This window comes from Gymnodraco acuticeps, unplaced genomic scaffold (assembly GCF_902827175.1).
Source record: "Gymnodraco acuticeps unplaced genomic scaffold, fGymAcu1.1, whole genome shotgun sequence".
Lineage (NCBI taxonomy): Eukaryota > Metazoa > Chordata > Actinopteri > Perciformes > Bathydraconidae > Gymnodraco > Gymnodraco acuticeps.
Genome location: NW_022990224.1, coordinates 1,281,428 through 1,303,372, shown reverse-complemented (window position 1 = coordinate 1,303,372; position 21,945 = coordinate 1,281,428). Strand labels below are relative to the sequence as shown.

The 21,945-nt window shown below is 43.3% G+C and overlaps 1 protein-coding gene across 1 annotated transcript; it reads left to right on the top strand.

The window, feature by feature from the left end:
- The first annotated feature begins 961 nt into the window (after positions 1-961).
- nuak1b (NUAK family, SNF1-like kinase, 1b) lies at positions 962-21,147 on the top strand. The gene is made up of 7 exons (XM_034218736.1): positions 962-2,209; positions 8,251-8,371; positions 12,444-12,595; positions 13,740-13,805; positions 13,917-14,036; positions 15,690-15,822; positions 16,778-21,147. Exons 1-7 carry the CDS (start codon positions 1,910-1,912, stop codon positions 17,872-17,874), a joined length of 1,989 nt encoding a protein of 662 aa, XP_034074627.1. The 5' UTR covers positions 962-1,909; the 3' UTR covers positions 17,875-21,147.
- The last annotated feature ends 798 nt before the right edge of the window (positions 21,148-21,945 follow it).

Here is a 21,945-nt window from a genome sequence, read left to right as displayed (position 1 = left end):
TTACATTATGGAGAAGGATCGTATGTTCAATACTTATCATTGATGTTACTTATGGTTTTCTGTTCAGACATTTACCAAGTCACTCCCTGCATGCCTTGCAATACTATTTAGGCTACAAGCTGCCACTTGGAGCCTAAATGTTACATTCAATGTTGTCACTTGACACCCCAAATCAACACCCATTGTCTTTTTGTTAAACAGTCAACACTGGGCAAACAGGTTAATTAGTTAAAGATGATAGCATACATTTTTTTTAATGTGATTAGGTGAACCTACACTCACGTCACAAATACCATTTTTGGTTGGATATCGTATCTGTAATATATTCGTATGTTGCTTTCAGTACACTTCAAATGAAATTTAGGAAACACCCTTTTTCTTGGGCAACTGCTGTTGGTGACAAGAGTCCAGGCCAGGAAACAGTCCAGCACATGACCTCTGTAAAATCACAACATGATGTTTTTTATATATTGATGTAATGTATTGATTAGAGAGCTGATAAATGTTGGTACTTGCTGACAAAGCTGATTTCCTGTTTCCATATGCTAATGAGCTGGTGGGTGTGGCTTTTTATTCAATGGTGGTGGTATTGATCTTTTCATATCAGCAACCTTTAATTAGGCTATATGTCTCTAGGAGTTAACCGGCCAACGGGTAAACACATGGAAAAGAAAACATGACATAATGTGATAGTAAAAGTGTGAAAGGGCGTGTAATTGTAATCAGTAAATGTTAATCTGTGCTTGAGCTGTGAATGATTAAACATTTTGACAAAGATGGATCTGTGGGGATAAGATATTTGAAGGGTAATGGGGGGTGGGGTGTCACCTTCTGTGCACATGATTCCCAGCTACGCCTCTGATCAGTGGCAGTCAAATCAGAGATGTGAGAGAGGAAGAAGAGAGCACAAAGAGGGAAGGCAGGAGAAAAGACAGGGAAGGAGGAGGAGGTCCCCGTAAACCACGCCTCCGGTCTCGTATCCTCTCGCAAGTCTTATTCACAGCCTCTCATGTTGAGGATAGAGAAAGAAAGGAGAGAAACAAGAAGAAGGGCACACGAAGAAGAGGAAGGGAGCAGCAAAACGATCATGGCAATACCCAAAACGTCTCAGCTTGAGATAGTGTCCGATCACAGCGCACCTCTACCGCCGCCGACTACTGCACGGAGCATGCAGCCGCACAAAAGACAGAGCCCAGATGAATGAGGAGCTGTACCTGGGCCGTGGACAAAATGAGGGTCATCTTCATCCAAAACGCCGGTTTCGTCGCAGCTTTCTCGCCTTTTAGATGTGAGTCGGTGATGTTGGCAGCGTTTAGGACGACAGATAAGGTGAACGAGCCAGAATTAACCACAGCTAGATCATGCAAGTCGACTGAGGAGTGAGGAGATCAGACCGATTGATTTAGTGTTTCTTTTATTGGGATAGAGTTTATACATACATTATAGCCAATTGATCATATTTAAAGCCAGCGTGTGTTCCGCTTCCGGCATGCAGCCTGCTGTCGAAATCTGAATACATATTTTATTACATATTGGCAAATAGAATAACATTTATCCAGTGATACATGACTATGTATCAGGTAATTATGGACCGATAATGTCCTTACAGACTTTGTGCTTAATCTATTAGCAGATTAATTATATAGCAATAATAACATGAATAGGTAGGAGGAGTGTCTCTGTTCGCTTTGATCAAAGCCATTGATCAACTAAGACAATCTGGAAATGTTAGTTTCCATGTGTAATTATAGGCTATGACTAATAGGCTAAGCGTTATTCCTTGTAATTTATTTATTTATTAATAGCCTACTATTATTAGACCTATAAGTATTATATTATCAATTTATTTTAGGTAGGTAGTTTGAAATATTTAACAGTGGGAAGGTTATTAAAAAACTTCCCTAGTGAGATGGAAACCTCTTATTTATCGCCCCACCGGGGGGCACCCCGTCCCGAGGCCCAGAGAGGCCAAACCTCAGCGGGCAAACCGGCGGGGGGTGACCTCTCCCCTTCACCTCCACCTCCAACACTACCTGCCGGCACTTCATCCGAAGATGCCCCGGCAAGCAGTGATGGACGGAGAAACTCGGGCGTGAAGAAACACCACCACAAGCACAACCTGAAGCACCGCTACGAGCTGCTGGAGACGCTAGGAAGAGGCACATATGGCAAGGTCAAGAAGGCCATCGAGCGACACTCCGGCAGAGAGGTGAGCCACTTAAGAGACGCTCTAAGCAGCTGTAAACATATGTCATGATGCTTTTAGTGGGTTTGTTATACATGCTTATTTCTGTGAAGCACTTAGTAGCCTACAAACAACATTGGTCCTAAAATAAGTGCTTGGTTGCTCTCCTTGGCGTGTGCATGTCCTTCCCCTCTGGGAATTCCCCCTGTGCTGAAAGGGCCCATGGGGCCAGAGAGTTGTGGTTGCACACGCCTGTCCTTTGCGGGGCCTCACGACCGGATGCTGGAGTGCAAATCCGGCTACTGACTGACTGATGGGACTCCAGTGATCCCAAAGCATCATGGAAAACAGCTAACAGTCCCCTAGAGATGCTACTAGGGCCCACTCACATGTTTGCGGTCAGTGTTTTAGACACCCTCTACATCCTTTCAGTTCTGTTTTGAGTCTGATGGGTGTGAGGGTGTTTGCATCATTCTAACACTTTCTGTTTCTTTATTTGTAAATATTTCTTGGCTTTATTTTCTATAGTTGACTCATCCTCTGCTCTAATGTAATTGAAGACCATCACATCTCTCCAAATATTTTTTTATATCCTCCTGTGGCAAAATGTGACCCCTGTGCCCAATCTGGCAGGACATGATGAACTTTCCATGTGCAGAGAATACCAGGGGGAAATTTAGTATAGGTCAAACATTTCCCCTAATGGTTTCAAAGCTCCTGCATGCTTGCTACGGGAATCATAAAAACTCCGGTAGGGCTACTCTCTCTTGGCCTGTCCCACTTGGCTCCTTGTACTATTCAGTATGTTTTCCTATTTATTATTGCCATGGCAGCAGCTCTCATGTGAAGTATTTTACTTTCACTTGTATTATAAAATTGCACAATGCATGTTTACTGAATGGGTCAAGATACATTATTTTTTACATTAGTAAGTTTGACATATTGTTCCCTTAATTTAACTCAGATTGGCTGAATCTTTTTTGCTTTGGATATGGTTTAAGACTTTCCTTCTGAAATGAATTGATTTAACATGCAAATGAACTTGAACGACTCTATTTCTTAACATTTTTAGTGATTCTAAAACATTGCTTTAATGCCTTCCCTCCTTTTACTGAGTTTTAAAAGTACATCTTCTACATTTTTAAGCTTTTTAATCATGTTTTGGTTATTGTTGGTTTTGGCTGTAGTTTGTGCAGAATGGTGTTTATTTTTTAGGTCTACCCTCAGTGAGAGAGATGGGGTGACAAAACAGTCAAAATACATACCTGTCAGTATACAAACAAATCTTTGTAGGTGAAAACCCAGTGGCCTGTTGCCTTCCTTTCTCCTGCAATCTGCTGCACAGCTCCAAGCATAGCATTCAGACTTTAAATAGCATCTCTGTAAAGTATAGGACTCTCTTTTCCCCAGTGTTTCACGTGGGAGTTTGTATATCTTAGGAAAGTACTTTGGTTCCACATGGTGTACCAGCAGAAAACCAAAAGAGCATGACTGCCAGCCACCTCACGGGCCACGTGTGTCTGGCACTGCGTTGCTAGAGTTTACTTGACCTCTGACATAAAGTTAGTCCCCGGTGTCCATGTGGCAGAGACAGTGATGCGGTGAGACTGTTATACAATTATCTTGAAACCCTGTACCTTTTCCTGGTTTGTTCACAAACAAAATGAGAATGGCAGAGAGAACTAAGTGAGGAAACAGACTGAGAGAGTTTTGTGCGTTACTGTTTGTATGAATGCACATGTGTGTAAAGAGCGGAAGGCACATGAGGGAGATTGATTAAATGTGGGCACATTCAGTGTGTCAGCGAAAGTGGAACTGAGTGACTGTCTGCTTTAATCTGCAAAGCCATAGTCGTAGTGCTTGGCAACTCAGTGGAAACCAACATTACATGTGCAATTGATAGATATCATAGTGGGGATATGTGCACGTGCCACTAGAATATGTGTTGCTTGTTTATATACACGTAAGAGGGGGAGAAAGAGACTTGCTGTGTCCTATTTGGCATTTAGATGACTGTAGTGAAAAGGTTGTGGTGACAGCTAGGCCTAAAATTGGCAGTGACACATGAAAGGCCATCCACGGCAGGAAATTAGATTGAAGGGGAAGGTTAATATCCTGTATGGGCGATCCATCGCTAACTGGGGAGACGGGCAGTTAGCACAGAGACACAGGGAAGCCCACCACCATAACAAGATAGGGACAGCCTCAGTTAAATGAGGTTAGAGAGTGATATTAATATGAGCTTTAACCACCAGATTACATCATTGCCTAAAAATTGATTCACTGGGGAGGTACGCGGGAGGGGAACACACTGACATTCCTGTGCTATATGTGGTGCCGTTGATGAGGTATTATGATTCCTGGCTGTGTTTGAGAATATAGTTCACTGGAAAAGTGACGGGCTTCTGCCTCCCACTCACTCTCTCTGTCTCCCCCTGACTCAGACACAAACACACACACTCAACACAACAGATGATCAGGAACTTTAGAGAGACACAGAAGGGTGAGCTTGTGATGAATACTTCATCTATTTTAATGGCCTGAGAAAGCACAGGAAGATGTCAGGCTCCAGTGAAGCGAGACATGGACTTTCACTTCAAACAGCTCCATTGCGCACAAGGTTGGGGGGGGCGGGGCAGACAAGGACGGTCTCATACCTGGCAGGGGCCGAAGTGGGCAGCAGTGCAGCGCCTGTTTACTGTGAGTGACAGTAATAGGGATCCACTTAAGGACAAGCGTAGCTGTGTCAGCCAGCAGGGCCAGCTGGCAAGTGGCTGATCTACAGTCCTGTTTAATGATCCACATCGGGGTCGGGCCAGGGGAACATGAGGAGATACACAAACGATACCTGGCCTTTTCTCAAGCCCAATGCGGGAGAGCTGGCTCGTTCAATTAGTTAACTACAGTGTGGAATGATTGTAGCTGTTGAAGATGGATTACTATCCTTCACCTTTTTTTTAGGCAGCTGTATACAGAGAAAGTTTACTTGCCCTCGTATTTAACTTTTATTGGTAATTTCTCAGTTGTTGCCCAAATTAATTAATCACTACATTTAAAACCAGGAAGGTGACTCACATTCTACCTCACTGGTAAACACCAAAGTCCAAAAAGTTACTCTCCTTTTGGGCATCAGTGATGAATGAGGTAAAGGAAAACATCAGTGTTAAGAAACAAACAACTTTGACCAATTATGGACACAGCATGTGGACCCCCTTGGACCCCATCTGGTTTATTATGGTATCATTTATTTAAATTCTATGTAATCAAGGGAAGCTCTGCAAGGGAACTATTCCGGTTTGGGGTTATTTTTATTGATGTACACGGTAATTAGCTTGGCACTCGCTACTGCCTGTGGTTTCTGCTGAATGAAATAAAGCTGGGCTCCTCAGAATACCACCGCTAAGCTAGGAGAGGACAAAAGTTTAAACTAACAAAATTCAGACTGAACAGACTCTATAGAGGCTGGATCAAAGCAAACCCAGGACTCAATCCAGAATGTTTAGGCTACAATTATAGTGACATGTGCTAGACTCTGTACTCCGATTGGTTTCTTTGGAGAAGGCCTCTAACCTTTCATTTAGGAGTACATATAGGCTAGGTCTGAACCATAGACTGTATATATAAAGGTCTGAACGCATCCAGTTTGCGGCTGTCTCTGACCCCGGTGGCAAGGGGCGCCGTAAGTGGATGAAAAGTTAGGACGATTCTAAGGGCCCGTGACTGACAGGGGCCCCAACATTTTTTAGAACATTAAGAAAAAAAGTTTAAGTCACCTTTCATCAATCATCAACAATTAACATTAATATAACGTTAAATTGATAATGTACTCACTAAACTTACAATTCATTTCACTTTTTTTCTTCCAAATGTTAATTATCCAAAGCCTCTGTACACCCCCCTCTATTTACATGTAATGGTTTGGTCCTGCCTCCAAACGCTGTGCGGCACCCGGCGGCACCGCACTTTCTGGCAGAGAGTGAGAGCATGTGAGGAGGGATGCTAGTACTTACGTGTGTATGATGTCTCAACGACTAACAAAGTCAGGCTTTCAAAAAAGAAAAGAAAGGAGAGAAAGACAAGAGAGAGAGGGACTAAAGGGCGACAGTATGTCACCCAGTTTTTCAAAATAAAAGGTGTGTGGTCCATGAGTGGTGGAAATTAGTGTAAGCTAAGCTTGGCCCATTGTAAATAATAATTGTAATGTTTTGCAGACATTAAGTAGCCTACTGTTAATATATTCACAGAAAATGCAGAGGTTTTTCATTTCACTCCTCTTTTAGCTGACATTTAATAAATGCAGGTACATTTGCCAGGACCAACAGATCCATATTTAGGCTTAGCAGCCCTGTCCCTGTCCCAGCCCTGTCCCTGTCCCAGCCCTGTCCCCCCATAAAGCTTTGCAGTCTTGCCATGCTGTCCATTGAAAGCCAGTTGGCTAGAAAGCTGGACTTCAAGGACTTGATCAGTGACTTTGCCTGTAAGAAGGCTAGGCGCTGGGCTCTTGGTGAGTAAGGCTGAGCAAGGGCTCGTAATAACTATTTTATAAATGATAATATTGGTGTTAATGTTCACTTTATTTTAATTTAAGAGGTCATGTATATTTAAGTTATATTTATTTTGATTTATGAATGTTCCATTCAAAAATGTCATTAAAAAGACATGTACACCATAAAAGATGACTATTGAGATCTATTGTCAGGAATGTTAGTGTTATATCAAATAGTGAATTCTACTGCAGCAGAATGTTGCACATCTGCACAGTGTTATATTTTCACCGCTGAGTGTCAGTAAATATTGTGCAGTTAGTATTGGACTACAAGATAGATGCAAGCCTGTACAGGTAGAGTTATTTAAAGCATAAACGGGTTGGTTGGGTTCTGGATGTGTGGTTACAGCAATTGTGCTTGGTTGGCATGGCCTGTGGCTGGTGGTGGGGCCCAATGTGATATATTTTCATGGGGCCCAAAATCCCTGGCGGCGCCCCTGCCGGTGGCATTGCCATGACAGTTAAATATTGTCAAATCATGTTTAGTTGTTGACTGATGAAACTTCTGTAGCCGGCCCGTTGGCAAGGCAAGTAGACTGAATCACTTCCTCATCCTCTGCCATTGCTACTGATTCCTCCATAAACTTCCAGCAGCATTTCAAAAGTACGCCTCTGGCTATTTATTCTGAAAGACTACAAATAAAAGATTGGGACTCTTTGACTGGGCAGGAAACACATCTGTGGAACTTAATACTGATATCTTTATAGTTGTAGTATCTTTAAAGTACTCTTCCTCTGACCTCCCTGCCTTCCTCCATGAACATTTAACACCTCGTCATCTTCTTTTTCACGATACTCACACTCCTCAGCTGTTTCCAGATAGATGGTGACTGTGGAAACTCCACCATGTGACTCAGACTTCTGATCTCACTGTTAGAGACATCGTGGGGGTCCATATTGGAGACCCAGCCCAAACACTGACTAGTACCTGGTTAAATATAGTCCCAGGCCCTTGGAGAGTACAAAGCAAGCCTCTATTATGGCATCACGTGGCGAGTTGTTTTTCACCTTCATTTTGCAGAAAAGACACAGAGAGAGTAAATGACACAGTGTGAGACTAAGATGACATCTCCTCCTTGTTTGAGTCACCTGCCCGTCATAACATCAAAGCCCAGTCAGGAGGTCAAAGGCTGTTATGCATGCCCCACAGGACCCCTGAGAGGGGAGGAAAATTAGGTTGATGAAGTACACACAGTTTATAGGGAAAGCTAAGTAGTTATACATACTGATTTTGTATTCATAGAGGCACACAGACGTCACATGGTGTACAGTATGTACCCTGCATGAGCCATGTACATTTTTTAAGTTCACTGATAAGATAACGAATGTGACTTGAGTGTGTTGTGGTCTTACGTTACACCTCTCTCTGGTCATTTCCCATTCAAATCAACATATTCATGTAATCAGTTGGTGGAAAAAGGGAAAATGTCCTGCACCCAACTTGTTTGTTGCTGTGAAATGTAAATGTTATGTAGCTATGACTCAGCTGATCAATGTGTCTCCTGTCCTCTATTTCTAGGTGGCTATCAAGTCAATTCGGAAGGAGAAGATCAAGGACGATCAGGACATGGTTCACATCCGACGAGAGATTGAGATCATGTCATCCCTTCGCCACCCACACATCATCTCTATATATGAAGGTGAGGGTTTGCTGCAGAAACTCACACACATGACAGTTTATACCCGTGAATTTGCCTTGAATGCACATAAACAAAAACACACATGTCCCAAAATTCACCCCTCATTCAGCTCATTCAGCACTTGTGGCCAAGCTGCAGGATTGTCATGTTATGACATGCAGATGTCGTAATAAGACCGGGACTACAGCTCTGGGATGTTATTCATCTTCTTTTCTCTGTCTGGCTGCCTTGGCCAGTAAAAGTCTGGATGGCTTTTTGCCGGTGTGCATCTGGATCTCTCTGAATGTGTGTGTGTGCACGTGTGCGCTAGGAAGTTCGTGTGTGTAAGAGCGGTGGTATTCTAAGGGATTGCCTCTCCCACATCTAAGAGGTCCCATCTCTTGTCTTCTCTGGTCTTGATCTCAGGGCCAGACATCTGCTGATACTTAGAGAAGGCTGCAGCTGGGATCCTGTGTGTGTGTGTGTGTGTGTGTGTGTGTGTGTGTGTGTGTGTGTGTGTGTGTGTGTGTGTGTGTGTGTGTGTGTGTGTGTGTGTGTGTGTGTGTGTGTGTGTGTGTGTGTGTGTGTGTGTGTGTGTGTGTGTGTGTGTGTGTGTGTGTGTGTGTGTGTGTGTGTGTGTGTGTGTGTGTGTGTGTGTGTGTGTGTGTGTGTGTGTGTGTGTGTGTGTGTGCCTTTGCCCAAATGTGTGTCTGCATAAGTCCTTGTGTATTTGTGTGAGCCTGTGTGCATGGTTGTGTGTGTGTGTGAAGCTAGGGAGACACTGCGTTGACCTTAGTCACCCAGGCCTGCACCCTGTCTGACTCTGACCCGGTGCTATGCAGAGGGAGGAAAGGCCTTAAGCCTTTTTTTTGGATAAACATCATATATCCAACCCAGGAAGCAACTTTCTAAATATCAAAGCCTTCAAGTCAGGCTTAAACGGCTCCTTTTTTTATATGAGCCCTTTTGAATGACCTTCATTCCACTGGAAGAAAGAAATAGATTGGAATAAATGCTGAGTGTAAAGGTTGAACAATTCCCATTGCATTCTTTCAACATATTGCTTGCAATTAATCAGCTCTTATGATGTAGTCTGGCCTACAGTACATCTGGGCAATTAAAGTCACAAGGCCGCCGCAGTGTGGGTCGGTTTCATATGATTTGTGACTCGTGACTATTTTTATGCCTGTGTCAACAAAGCAACAGTTTCTATGCCCTTTTCAGGATAGCTGCCCTGGCACAATGGCATCCAGTTGTGTGCTACTGCCCGAAGTGGCTTACCCACTGTTCTTTGTTCAGTGTCAAAGTCCCCAGGTTGTTATCAGAAAGAGAATCTGTGACAAACACTACTATTTGTCATGGGAACGTGCCAGAAGTCAGCTGGAGATCTGAAGTGCAGCCAAGTTTAATGTGTTTTAGGAGAATGATTAAAAGAACAGTTTATAAACTCCAAGGAGTCTGTATGGTGTTCCTATGTGTGCTGCCTTCCTTTATATGGAGCCAACTCCACCAACAAACTCAACCAGACTCATTGGTCTCACTCTTTGGTGTTTCTCCTCAAACCCAGCGTTAACTGTTGTGGCCTGGCCTCCGCCCAGCCTTCCTTTAGAGATATATAGGAGGCCCGAGATCTGTGTATCCGGCAACACCCTCTTCAACAGCCCCTGCTAACTGCCTTGTGTGAAGCAAAGCTGAACCAGATGTGTGTGTGAAGATTGATTTGTACCACTCCCTCAAATTCTGCATCCATCAGCAAGCTGTGCGGGGCATTTAAAAGCAGATTTCACTCTTCACTCCTAGGGTGCCCACTTTTTTAAACAAAAATAGTCGGACAAATTGTCCTTTCTACACATTTTTGTATGAGTCAACCAAACAGCATGTAGCATGTTAATTAAAGAGCTTTAGAGGTGGTGATAGACACATTGTGTTGCCTTGGGAAGGAGCCAGACTGACGGTTTTCCCCTTTTCAAGGCTTAACGCTAAGCTAAAACTAACTGGATGCTCGCTGTAGCATCATATTTGGTGTACAGATATAATATTGATCATATTGATCTCTTAATCTCACTTTCTGCAAGAAAGCTAATTAGTGTATTTCCGATTACGCTAAAGGAGAGAAGTGGAAATAAGAAAGAGATATAAAGTTTGAACAGACATAAAACCAACCATCCTGCGGAGAGCGAAGAGAAACCATTTTATTACCACATTCTCAAGAGGTGACATAAGCCCTGATAGTAATTAGTATCATATGTTTTGGTAGCTCAGTTCAGTAAATAATAACAAATTCTATGATTAACCTGTTGATTGTTATCTGCGTAAAAATACCTCAATCAAAAGTGTGGAGTTTCCAATGCTTGCTTATTTATTCTTTGCATCAATAGTACTTTAATACCCTTCACTTCATAGTACTCTTCTTGCACTGTACGCAGGCTTGCAACACTGTCTATCATTAGGGCAGGCAACAAGACAATAGGTGCTAATAGTTTAGAGGTGAGGGTCCGACCTGTGAACAGAGCCTGTCGCCTGACAGCGAGGCTGCAGTGGTGGCTGGTTTACCCAACAGGCTGTAATAAACCCAAGTTATGTAAGCCAGGTAATTACTTTGCCACCATGGGTCAAAGGTAAATGGGAGTGCACGCTGAGAATTGGCTCTCCAAGCGCAACCCCACCATGGATCGCCGTGAATGTCACCCCAGGTCACCACTCTGTCCACCAATCAGAGAGCTGGCTCTCTTCTGGCCTCCCTGGTGCTTCCCAAACAGCCAGACAGTCCCAATCAGGAAGCATTACCATCACTCAGCAACTGTGTGTTTTTGTCGAGGATTATATCTCTAAAAGGACCCTGGGAGGTGGGGTGAGGAAAGTAGTGTGACAAACTATGAAGGTGCTCACTCAAGGGTGCAGAAAGCAGAGGCCCTCACCCCCGGTGACCCTGCTGTGTGGGAAAATCAACCCGCACAATACCGAGCAACATGGCTGACTGTGTTGTTGTCATCTCCTCAGTGTTTCCTTCTGTCCCTCTTTTTCTCTCCTCACCTCCCTGCCTAACCATTTCATTCCCTTCATGCCAAGGCGCTGGGAGAGAAGTATGTTGCCAAGTTAAAATTATACACCAAAAGGCTAAATACTGACACAGAATTATACGTTTGGTGACTGCTGATGGATAGGAATGCAATACAATGATACAACTGTAAGAACGCTACTTTCTCCAGTCACCAGATGTGTACCAAGTCGGCATTCAAAAAGTCAGTTTGTAGATTAATTTCCCAGCTTTCTTACTTTTGATTTGCGCTAATCAAATAACATTTCTGTCAGATGATAAGCAGTAGATACAATATATTATAACTGCTATGACTTTAACAAGTAAACAAAAAACACAGGACATGAATATATCTTGGCTTCCTTTATTATTCAAACACAGAAACCCATGACGCAGTCGGAGAACAAAAAGAGGATGCTCTTACCCTTGCTGAGTAATACATTACTTATTCTATTATAAATATAAGACACATTCTGCCGTGAGAAGGGAAGATTGTGCCGTGTTGCTACAATAAACGATTGTGCAATCATGTATGTGATATGGACAGTCAGTAGGGTGGTTAAGAATGTGGGAGTGTCTTGTGAAATGTGCTGACCTGATGTGAATTTGAAGTGTTATATGTCAAGGGCATCACCTGACACTATAGTATAGTATACCCAAAACTGACTTTCTCTCCATGAAATTGTTTCTGCTTTCTCTCTGTTTCCACTGCTCTCCACCTCACTCTGGTCTCTGAGGGGTGGGCTTGATTAAGTTAACAGCCCCTCCCTGCAATGTTGTGAAGGAGCCAGACACATGAGGTGGGGTTTGGTGTGATGTAACCCTGGGAGAAATGTAGAAATTCTCCTCTGGAATTTGTAGTCCGGCTCCAAAACTAGAGGAGGGGGGGTGACTGGTTTATTCAGGTTTTCCATAACATTGTTCATTATGTGATATTACTATGATAGAAAGAACTTGGAATGACTTGTGAGTTGTCTGCCATTTCACGTGCCGTTAATACAGATGTATTTTTAGATATTAAGTAGATATTAAGGATTGCTTTCTTATAATTTTCAGTGTTTGAAAACAAGGACAAGATTGTGATTGTGATGGAGTACGCCAGCAAGGGCGAGCTGTATGACTACATCAGCGAGCGCCGGCGCCTGAGCGAGCGGGAGACGCGACACTTCTTCAGACAGATAGTCTCCGCCGTGCACCACTGCCACAAGGTGAGAAAACCCATACCACACTATACCTAGAGAAAAAGCACGCATATTTATTTTTGTTGGTCACCTAAGTCTCTCTTTGCCTCACGCACACACATCCAGACTTTGTTTTCCAGGCCACAGCATGCTTACTGTAACATTAACCATGCACCTCCAGAGTCAGCTATACAGCCAGTTAATCTGCAGGCCCTATATAGTATGCTTTTCTTGGCGCTGGTGTAAGGGAGTCATCTGCTTCTGAGTGAAGATAGAACACAGGCCAGTTTAATTTAGGCTTACACTCAGATTTCAGTGCGCCACACAGTCCCTACATTAATTCTGTCCTCATCTGTTGACACTCTGACGGATGTCGCAAGATACTCCTGAAGCTTTTCCCCAGAGATTTAGCTCCAGCCACGCCTCCCATGTCAACCTCTGATCCACACCTCACTAAACCCCAAGGTCCCAGGGCTTGTTTGGATGGGCTCCCCTCGTGTCATCCGCTACCCAGCTGCAGATAGGGATGATGTCATAGCCCCTCAGATAGGAGAGTCCCAGACAGCCATGAATGATGAATCATCACCACCAAGCACAACCTCCCACCGGGTGGGGTGGTGTGAGTCACTGACACAACAAGCAAACAACCACATCTTCTTTGTATCCACCAATGATAGTCATGAGAACATGAGCTTCCTGCCAGGCAATAACCAATAGGAGATGCCCTGCGGAGCGCAACCCTGGGGGGTGGTGTGATGGGTGAAGTCACTCCTCCGCATCTGAGCTAGGTTCAGCCTGTCTGCATACCACATGTTAATTCCAGGGTTTAAAAAAAAATCAGGCATGGTTGTTTTTTAATCCCTGGATGTTGTGAGAACATCATTCATACAGGGTGGTAATTACAGGTTCATGTTTATATGACACATGTGAGTCGACTTGAAAAGAAAATCACAGCAGATGTCAGCATAAAGACCCCAGAGGGGACAAGACCAATTAAAGAGTACTAGACCAACAGGCTGCCTTGATTTCCCCCGAGAGCCACAAGCTAGCCTTGTCGGAGTAAATCATCGCTTAATACAACGGACTGTTTATTATTTGGATCCATCTCTGGAGAATAATGAATCGATACATGCATCAATCACAGCTTTGTTTTTCCCTCATTGTTTTTCAGAATGGAGTGGCGCACAGGGATCTGAAACTGGAAAATGTGCTACTGGATGAAAACGGTAATATTAAGGTAAGTTTGCCCATTGATCTGTGATACATCACCTACAGGACTATACAGCACAACCACAAATGATCTTTGTGTGAGGGATCAAAGCTCACATGTATACCCCTGTTTCCACAGATTGCTGATTTTGGACTGTCCAACCTCTACCATAAGGACAAGCTGCTACAGACCTTCTGTGGCAGCCCGCTCTATGCTTCACCAGAGATTGTCAATGGGAGACCTTACCGTGGCCCAGAGGTGAGGCCCAGTGAACCAAACAATGACAATGGCTTAAACCCCAGCTGTTTGTGTGTGAACTTAATTTCTAGGACACAATTTCCTTTATCTATTCATCATCACCATTGTCCTCCCTAGCTGTTAAATGTGGTACTAACCTCCCATATTGCTCACCTTAGTTAGCTTTTATCTCTATTATCTCACGAGTGATTATCATCATTACATATGCCATACACAAAGAGGTGGATAGGCTTTATTTTCTTCTTCTTTGATGGGATTACTGTTAGTAGCTATTCAAAGGGAGGTCTCTCTTGCAACTTTTGGTCAGCTCAGATACCGTCTACATCCCTTCCCTATCCTCCCCTTCCCAAAATGCCTTGGTCCTTTGAAGTGAGGAACTGGAGGATAGTTTTTACTCACTTTCTCTTCATCTTAATGGGCTCGGAATGATCCTCCACAGCCTCAAAGAGACGCTCATGGTCAGAGTAACATAGTTTTGGGGAGAGAAAGAGTAAAAAACGTCTCCCCAAAGCCACTTATCTGGCAATTCCAGGCTCATTCTGAAGGGCGTAGTCTCTGAAATTGCATCAGTTACATAAAACAAAGCAACATACCGGGAAAAAACTTGCAATTTTAGATATTCAAGTCCAACCATTCAATTTAGCGTAATTCACTATAATTTCCTCCAGAGTGCTAAAAACTACAGCAGTCCGATTGCAATCGAAATTATACAAACCCCGCCACAAATTACAGCAAACACAAGCAACGAAAATAGAACACAACAATAGTGCATGCCCCGTCTCGCCCTCGGGAATCGACCAGTGGCAAAAAGAGAGAGAAACACATTCTTGATGTGGGTCCAGAAGATCCTTTAGAGGAAGTACACAAGCTCTTTAACTGGCCATATCTGATTTCCTCTTCCTAGACTATGTCTCGGAGCTTTAGCTACCGCCATCAAAAGCACATTCCTCAGGACAACTCATCCTCCCTTAACCACAGTCAATACACACACATACATTACATTTCCCTCTCACATACACACAGCGAGACAGGTCATCTGCTGACGACTCAATGGCAGCGTGTCTCTGGCGAGTCATCAGGGGCCGTCACAGCCCTGCTGGTCTCATTATCCGGGTCCACTCCCACCACTTCCCACGTGGCTCTGCATCTGCTCATGCCCCAGACACAAAGTCTTATGTAACCGCTTACTTAGGAAGCCACATTGCATTAGGTTGGTGGTCAGAAAGTGCTTGCTTCTGCTTGACAGAGCAGGAGACAGTGGGGGGGGGGGGAGGAAGGGATGTATCTGTGTGGAAACAAGCCATTTCCCACCAGCGTACAAGCATTTTTCATTGTTATTATATGAAAGACATGCAAGAAAAGCACTGTGAAAGCTCTTTAACAGAGATGTTATTGTGTGTTGATTGTGTGAAAAACTGATATGATGCTTATTAATGTCAATGTCAACTCAGCTGATGGTCTGAAGTTCGACATTTATTTCCATCACATCAAAACCAGACTGGCAAAACTGCATTTTTATTTGCATTGCACCAAATATAGCACAATTTTGGTTTTATTGTCCTACTGCGTACAGTATGCCTGTTTTATTTGATAGGCAGCGTGTGTGCTGCATATGATGAAGTAGTTTCTAACCAGACTATTTGTTTTCTAAAGGTGGACAGCTGGGCTCTGGGGGTGCTGCTGTATACCCTGGTCTATGGGACGATGCCATTTGATGGGGGAGACCACAAGAACCTCATTCGCCAGATTAGCAACGGCGACTACAAAGAACCTACTCAGTCCTCAGGTACTGCGGGAACCTCTGTTTGTACTTCTACTGCTTTTTCCCATGGTAAAAAAAAATACCTGATCCCACTGCCCTTTATAAAACTAAATCATAAACTATACTTGCAAATCCAGTTCAGCTGCACAGCAGATAGAGTCAGAGGTACACCATTTGTCAGATCCTGAAACCATTGACCCTTGTCTTTCTGTCTATAAATTGTACAGCACTCACTTCTTTATGTGAATTCCAGAAAATACTTTAAGGTCTGTGGGATGTTGGTCCATAAACACTTGAATGGAATATGGATCCAACCACTGTTAATGTACAACATGTGGAATCTGCACAATCCATTACGCAAAATACTCTTTTTGCCCCGTTTTGTTGACAGTATATAAGAACTCAATGATAGTTCCTCAGCTACTGAACTGTCATACTACCTGTTGATTTTTTGTTACATATTAACACATTACATTTAAGTAAGACTGAGGAGTAATTGGTTCACAAACTCAATTATATAATAGGAACTTGAGGCACATTTCCATTCAAAATTCATTATTTCTCAGGGAAATTACAAACAAATATGTTTTAATGGCCAAAATAATCCTGAATGTTACTAAACTAATGAAACTCACATGTGGGGAGTTCTGTCTCTGCCCTGAGTTGTTATTTCACTGAGGATGCATTATTGTGGTTTAAACTGAACAGTGGAAAAATAACATTTAGTGACTAATAGTTTAAGTAAGGGTTATTTTCTTTTTTCAGATCTTTAGTTTTAATTGAATACTTGTAACTTTTTTTACATACATACTTAATTATTCTTATGTCATTTAAGATGCACAGGTCTTTGAATTTAGACGTTCAAAACTCAAACTCCACTTCTCTATTCAATACTCTCTTATACAGTAAATAGACGTTTTGTTAAGTGGTGTATAACATCAGACGGCTTACAGTTTCTTCATGTTCTATTTCCTGCTAGATGCACGTGGACTGATCCGCTGGATGCTGATGGTGAACCCCGAGCGCCGGGCCACAATAGAAGACATAGCCAACCACTGGTGGGTGAACTGGGGCTGGAAGAACAGCGTGTGCGACTGCGAGACCCAACGAGACCACGGAGGCTCGCCCATGCTGGCCCGCTTCATCGAATGGCAGAACCGCACTGAGCCACGTGGTTCTGGAGCCAAGGCTGCAGCCGCGCCCCAGCTGCTGCGTCAGAGGCCCAAAAAGTCCAAGAAGGAAAACGGCGAGGCAGGGGAGGCCCACTGTGGAGAAGAAGACAAACCCGGGCTGAAGAGACCCAAGGGGATCCTGAAGACCAGGCTCACTGAAGAGCAGCGAGCCACCAGTCTGGAAGAAGCCGAGTCAGGCCAGGGAGCGCTGCCTCAACAAGCTGAAGGGGGAGATGACGCCTCAAGCCCAGATCAAGAAGAAGAAGATGAGCGGAGTTCGGGTGGAGGCTCGCCAGCTAAGATGGTGCCCTCTCTGCCCAGGAAAGGCATCTTGAAGAACAACCAACAGAGGGAATCAGGGTACTACTCCTCGCCAGAGCGCAGCGAGTCCTCCGAGCTTTTAGGGGGCGCCAGTATGTCTCTGCTAGCCACCTCCCCGCCAAGGAGAGCGATGGGGAGAAAGGGCATCTTGAAGCGAAACGGCAAGTACTCCACCTACAGCGGGCCTCCATCAGCAGCAGCGGTGGCTGGAGTCCTCGGCGAGCCTTCTCCATCAACCGACTCTGGTCTGTCCCGCAGTCAGAGCCGTCCCTCCAGCATCGTCGGGGAGGACAGCTCCGCCCTGTCCCTGTCGCCCAGCTCCCTCAGTGGGGCCGAGTGGCATTCCTCCACCCCCCACCTCCGCCCAAACATCAGGGCCTGCGTCTCGGCGGAAAACCTGCTGCAGCTCGCCAACTTCAAGGGCTTCCAGACTGCCCCACCGCTCCAGGGACCCAAGTTCAGCCGTGGCTCCAAAACGAAAGGTTCCCCGGGGGACAACGGCAGCTTCTCCCTGCTGGGGGACCTGGAGGACATGACTCAGGTGTACCAGCAAGCCCTGGACATCAGCGGCAACCTCACCTAACAGATGGGTGGCAGAGAGAATCCAACATGACTGTGTGTGTGTGTGTATGTGTGAACGGATGTATACAGGCGGCATTAACGACCAGTGTGTTGCTGGGATACACCTTTTGGGAAGTAGTGGTTTTCCAAATGGGCCTGAAATCTTGATGGAAATTATATGTCTTCGCACATACACACACACTTAGGTGCACTTCTCTGGCCAGAGGGAAATCCAGTTAGGGTTTTTGAACCAGAGAGAGGAGCTGGCACGAGAGAATGCCACCCAGTCGGCTTTCTTGGCCCGCCCATAGACTTTGCTGTGTTCAACATGTTTACATATTCAGCAAGAAGGCAAGTTAGAATCACAAACGCAGCAACCAGGTTGGCTCTCCTTGTACCACGCATTCTGAGTTTAAGTTCACACCTTAAAACTCACGGAGAGCACATGCTTTTGTGATCTTTACTTCCTTTAAAAAAAAGAAAAGAAACAAACCAGGGTCTTGTTCCAAAAATAACTGACATTGCTGATTATTTATTAATATTTTTGTAGCTTCTCTAGTGCAAAACTGGTGGGTGCTGGCTGTTACTGGAAGAGTCTAAATCTCCAACTCTTTGTGTGGAACTGACATATATAATTATGTTACTCAGTGATGAGAAACATATATATACTCAGCATATATAACTGTGTCTGCGCTTGTAAAACATGCAGGCAAATATACTTTCAGAAAAGCGTATGTCCTATATATGTGTATGATACTAGGGAATATGTAGGAAGTGCCTTTTTTGATTCATAATACAAGATTATGTATGTCATTTCCTTAAAGTGGAGGGAAAAGCCAGGCCAACCTGTCACCAGTTGTGCTTTTTGAAATGTTTTCTGTGAATGTGGAGAAACCCAGGGCCTTTAGCTCACAGCTGAATAGCTTTACTCTGTCGCGGTTCAAAGGTCAATCTCAAACAGTTGAGATCAAACAGTCTCGTCTCCTTCCCCCCTGCTCCTAGATTCACACACAGATATGCCAGGATCTACAGCCCCCCTCAGAAAGAACTCCTCTGTGTTCTTTGTCAGTGTTTAAGCCCATAGTTTGGGTTGTCAGCAGTTTAGGTGGTTTGGTTGCATATTTGCTGGCAGCACCCCAGATCTGGAGGGACTCACCTTGTGGGGCATTTAGTGAAGGGAGATGGCGCAGACACCATCTCACAGTCCTGGAATGTGCCTGGCTCTCTTAACCTTGGTTGTTTCACATTTCCAGGGCTACCTAATAGAACCGGCTGTTTAGTGAGATATTCAGTTTTCTTGTTGTTTTTTTAGCCAAAGACACATAAGGTGGTTTTCATTGTCAGACTAGTTAATATTTTACCTCTAAGCTCTTCAAAAGAGCTAGATAGGCTGGTTTGTTTAGCCTGCTGATGACACATTGAATTCCTCAGACAAAGGCTGGAGACGTGTTGGTGCTAGAGATCTCTATCAGCCCCGGCCCGACTCAGCACAGGTGGGTCTGCGGTCCGCACTCAGCCCTCCAGCTGTGTATACTAGTCCATTATGTCAACCAAGCACAATTAGCCAGCTATTGTTTTCATTTGAGAGTAAGAAAGAGGCAGTGTGTACTGTGTAGAGATTTATAGCTAGAGGGAGAAGAAAGGAGTTTTGAAAGAGTGATGCTTGGGAAGGTGCTAAGATAAGAAAGGACTTTCCTATTAAACACAGGAAAGGTCAAGGAGTTCGAAAAGTTGTTGAAGGAATTGTGAAGTAGAATAGTGAACGTAAAGAAAGTGAGTAGAAAGAATAGATGGAAAGTCGTTTTTTTATACCAAAGATGTGATGAAGCTTTGGGATGATTCAGGGGACGGAGAAGTCTGAAGTTAATGGGATTCCTCTGGAATGTTCTTTGACTTTGGAATCCCCATTGGTGAATGAAATCATCCCCGTATTAGCTTTAGCTCACGGTTGTTTTATTTTTCTTTTCAGATTTTATTTGAGACGCCGGAGGCTGTTGGTACAGCTTGTCTTGAGGGTCAGTCAGTGTGTGACTTCTGTGTCCTGTATGGCCTTAGAAAGTGTGTAACATTTTTCCAAAGCAGTAAAACGTGGGAAAACGATGACTGATATCCAAAATATGAAATGATGTAGATGGAAAACCATGCAGTAGACGACCCTGAGAGAAAAAGATCACATGTTGAATGTTTTCAGGTCCTCTAGTGTAAAGCAAAGGTCCTGGGTATGGATTCAAATGAAAGACCCATTGCGTATTATATTGCATTTTATTGCCTTTTGTATTGCCTTTTATTGTCAACTGGATTTACAGTGAGAAAATTATACTATGTTAGTATTTTTGTTTTATTATGCTTCTGTTTTTGATTTTCCAAAATATAAGAAACTTTATATTGCTTTATGTTATGGCAGAAAATACTTCTTTCCTTGAAGTATTATAATTTCTCTACAGAAATGGACAATTCTGATCTGAAATTGGTTAAGTCTCAGTTTTCTCCTGTTTTAAAACACTTGTGGGTTAGAGAAGCCCTTTAACAACCTCAAAATAGCACAAACCAACTACATTCATTGGAATAGAGCAAGTATATGTATTAATGTATCAATAGCCAACCATAAGAAAATTGCATTTCCACCTCTACCAAAGCAGAGGAGGTCCATAAAGCTGTAACAAAATCAGGAGGAAAAGGAAATAAAGCAATGGAAAGAATCTACGATGATACTTAAACTCTGCCAAACTGGAAAACGTGGTGCATATCTGTTAGTTAGCAGAAAGTCTAATCATAGGAAAACTTGACTGGATATTGTTATGACAATAATGATAAGTTAGTATTGATATGTTATTTAAGTATTATTTTCGTTACGGCTCATTACTATTGATGGCTATTGCCACAGTTTGTGTTGTCTGTTGGTGATCCTGGACTGCCAAGGTGGATTAAGTTGCGTGCCTTCGGTATCTTTTATGAACTGTTTTTTGATAATGAAAATGATTATCAATCTGTTTTTATACTTGTATTTATTGGTGATCAAGCCATTTAATTTGTTGTTAAAAATTCATGTTCATGCTTTTGGCCTGCTTTTGTGTGTTGTGTCCAGGACGTACTGCACAAAAAGTAGTTTTTTCGAACTAAAATGGTATCATCTCATTGTGAGGCAGCAGCCAAGCGTGTATTTTTAAGATCAACAAATCAATAACAGTTCTTCAAATCCTGTAAAATGTCTTAATTCATCCATCTGGGTGTATTTCTACTCAACACGATGCCTCTGTTGTACTGTATCAACTCAATAAATGGATCTTGAAAGTGACACGTGTGTTTGTTTATAGTTTTGTCATTTAAGTTAAAAAAAATTACAACATTCCCTTGAAGTGGATAGGGAAAAACTCCAGTAAATATAGGTATAAATTACTCTGGGGAGATAGCAGTGAGTATATGACATTCATTTTTGCAAGTACCCTATCCCCTGTACAAATTGGGTCCAGCAGGCTGCTCAACACACTAACAGTGTTATTTTGATCTGTAGATTTCAAGCCTGATCTCCAATGGCCGCTTTCAAACGTTTTTTCTGATTTGACCCAGTGGTGGAATGGGATAAACACATATTCCCAGTGGTCAGACTGGGACCGAACTACAGAAACAATACTGTCTTCTTACAGTATATGGACCCATGCAAAAACCAACTATCATTGGAGAGATGTCCTCATTTATTTTCCTTTTTAAGAATATGTGTCCCAAAAACCTACATGAAGGCTTGAATGAGGTCAGCAGTGGTGCTCCACAAAGCAGAGGTTCTATTTTCATCCTTAGCTCTAACTTAATGAACATAATAATGAATGGGGGGAAAGACTGGGGTGAAAGGCCCACATTTGAAGATCAGGTCATTTTGAGTCAGTTTGAAATATTTAGTTAAAACCTCATGGCCTACTTTGAAGCAAAGCAGAGAGAATGTTCCAGTTTTAGGACTGAATTTCGCCAATGTTTCCACACAGACTCAGCCTTAAATTAACTAGGATTTTAAAGTGATACCCCATACAAAATTGTTTTTTAAGTATTTAAAAGGCAGTCCCCTTAGGCTTAAAAGGTGGCTGTCATTCTTTTTGCAGTG

What these genes read in the sequence shown, in the direction of transcription:
- nuak1b (XM_034218736.1), top strand. Translation starts at nt 1,910, where the DNA reads ATGGAAACCTCTTATTTATCGCCCCACCGGGGGGCACCCCGTCCCGAG. An exon ending in AGCGACACTCCGGCAGAGAG is followed by an intron (nt 2,210 to 8,250) that starts GTGAGCCACTTA and finishes CTCTATTTCTAG; the next exon opens with GTGGCTATCAAGTCAATTCG. An exon ending in CCGTGCACCACTGCCACAAG is followed by an intron (nt 12,596 to 13,739) that starts GTGAGAAAACCC and finishes ATTGTTTTTCAG; the next exon opens with AATGGAGTGGCGCACAGGGA.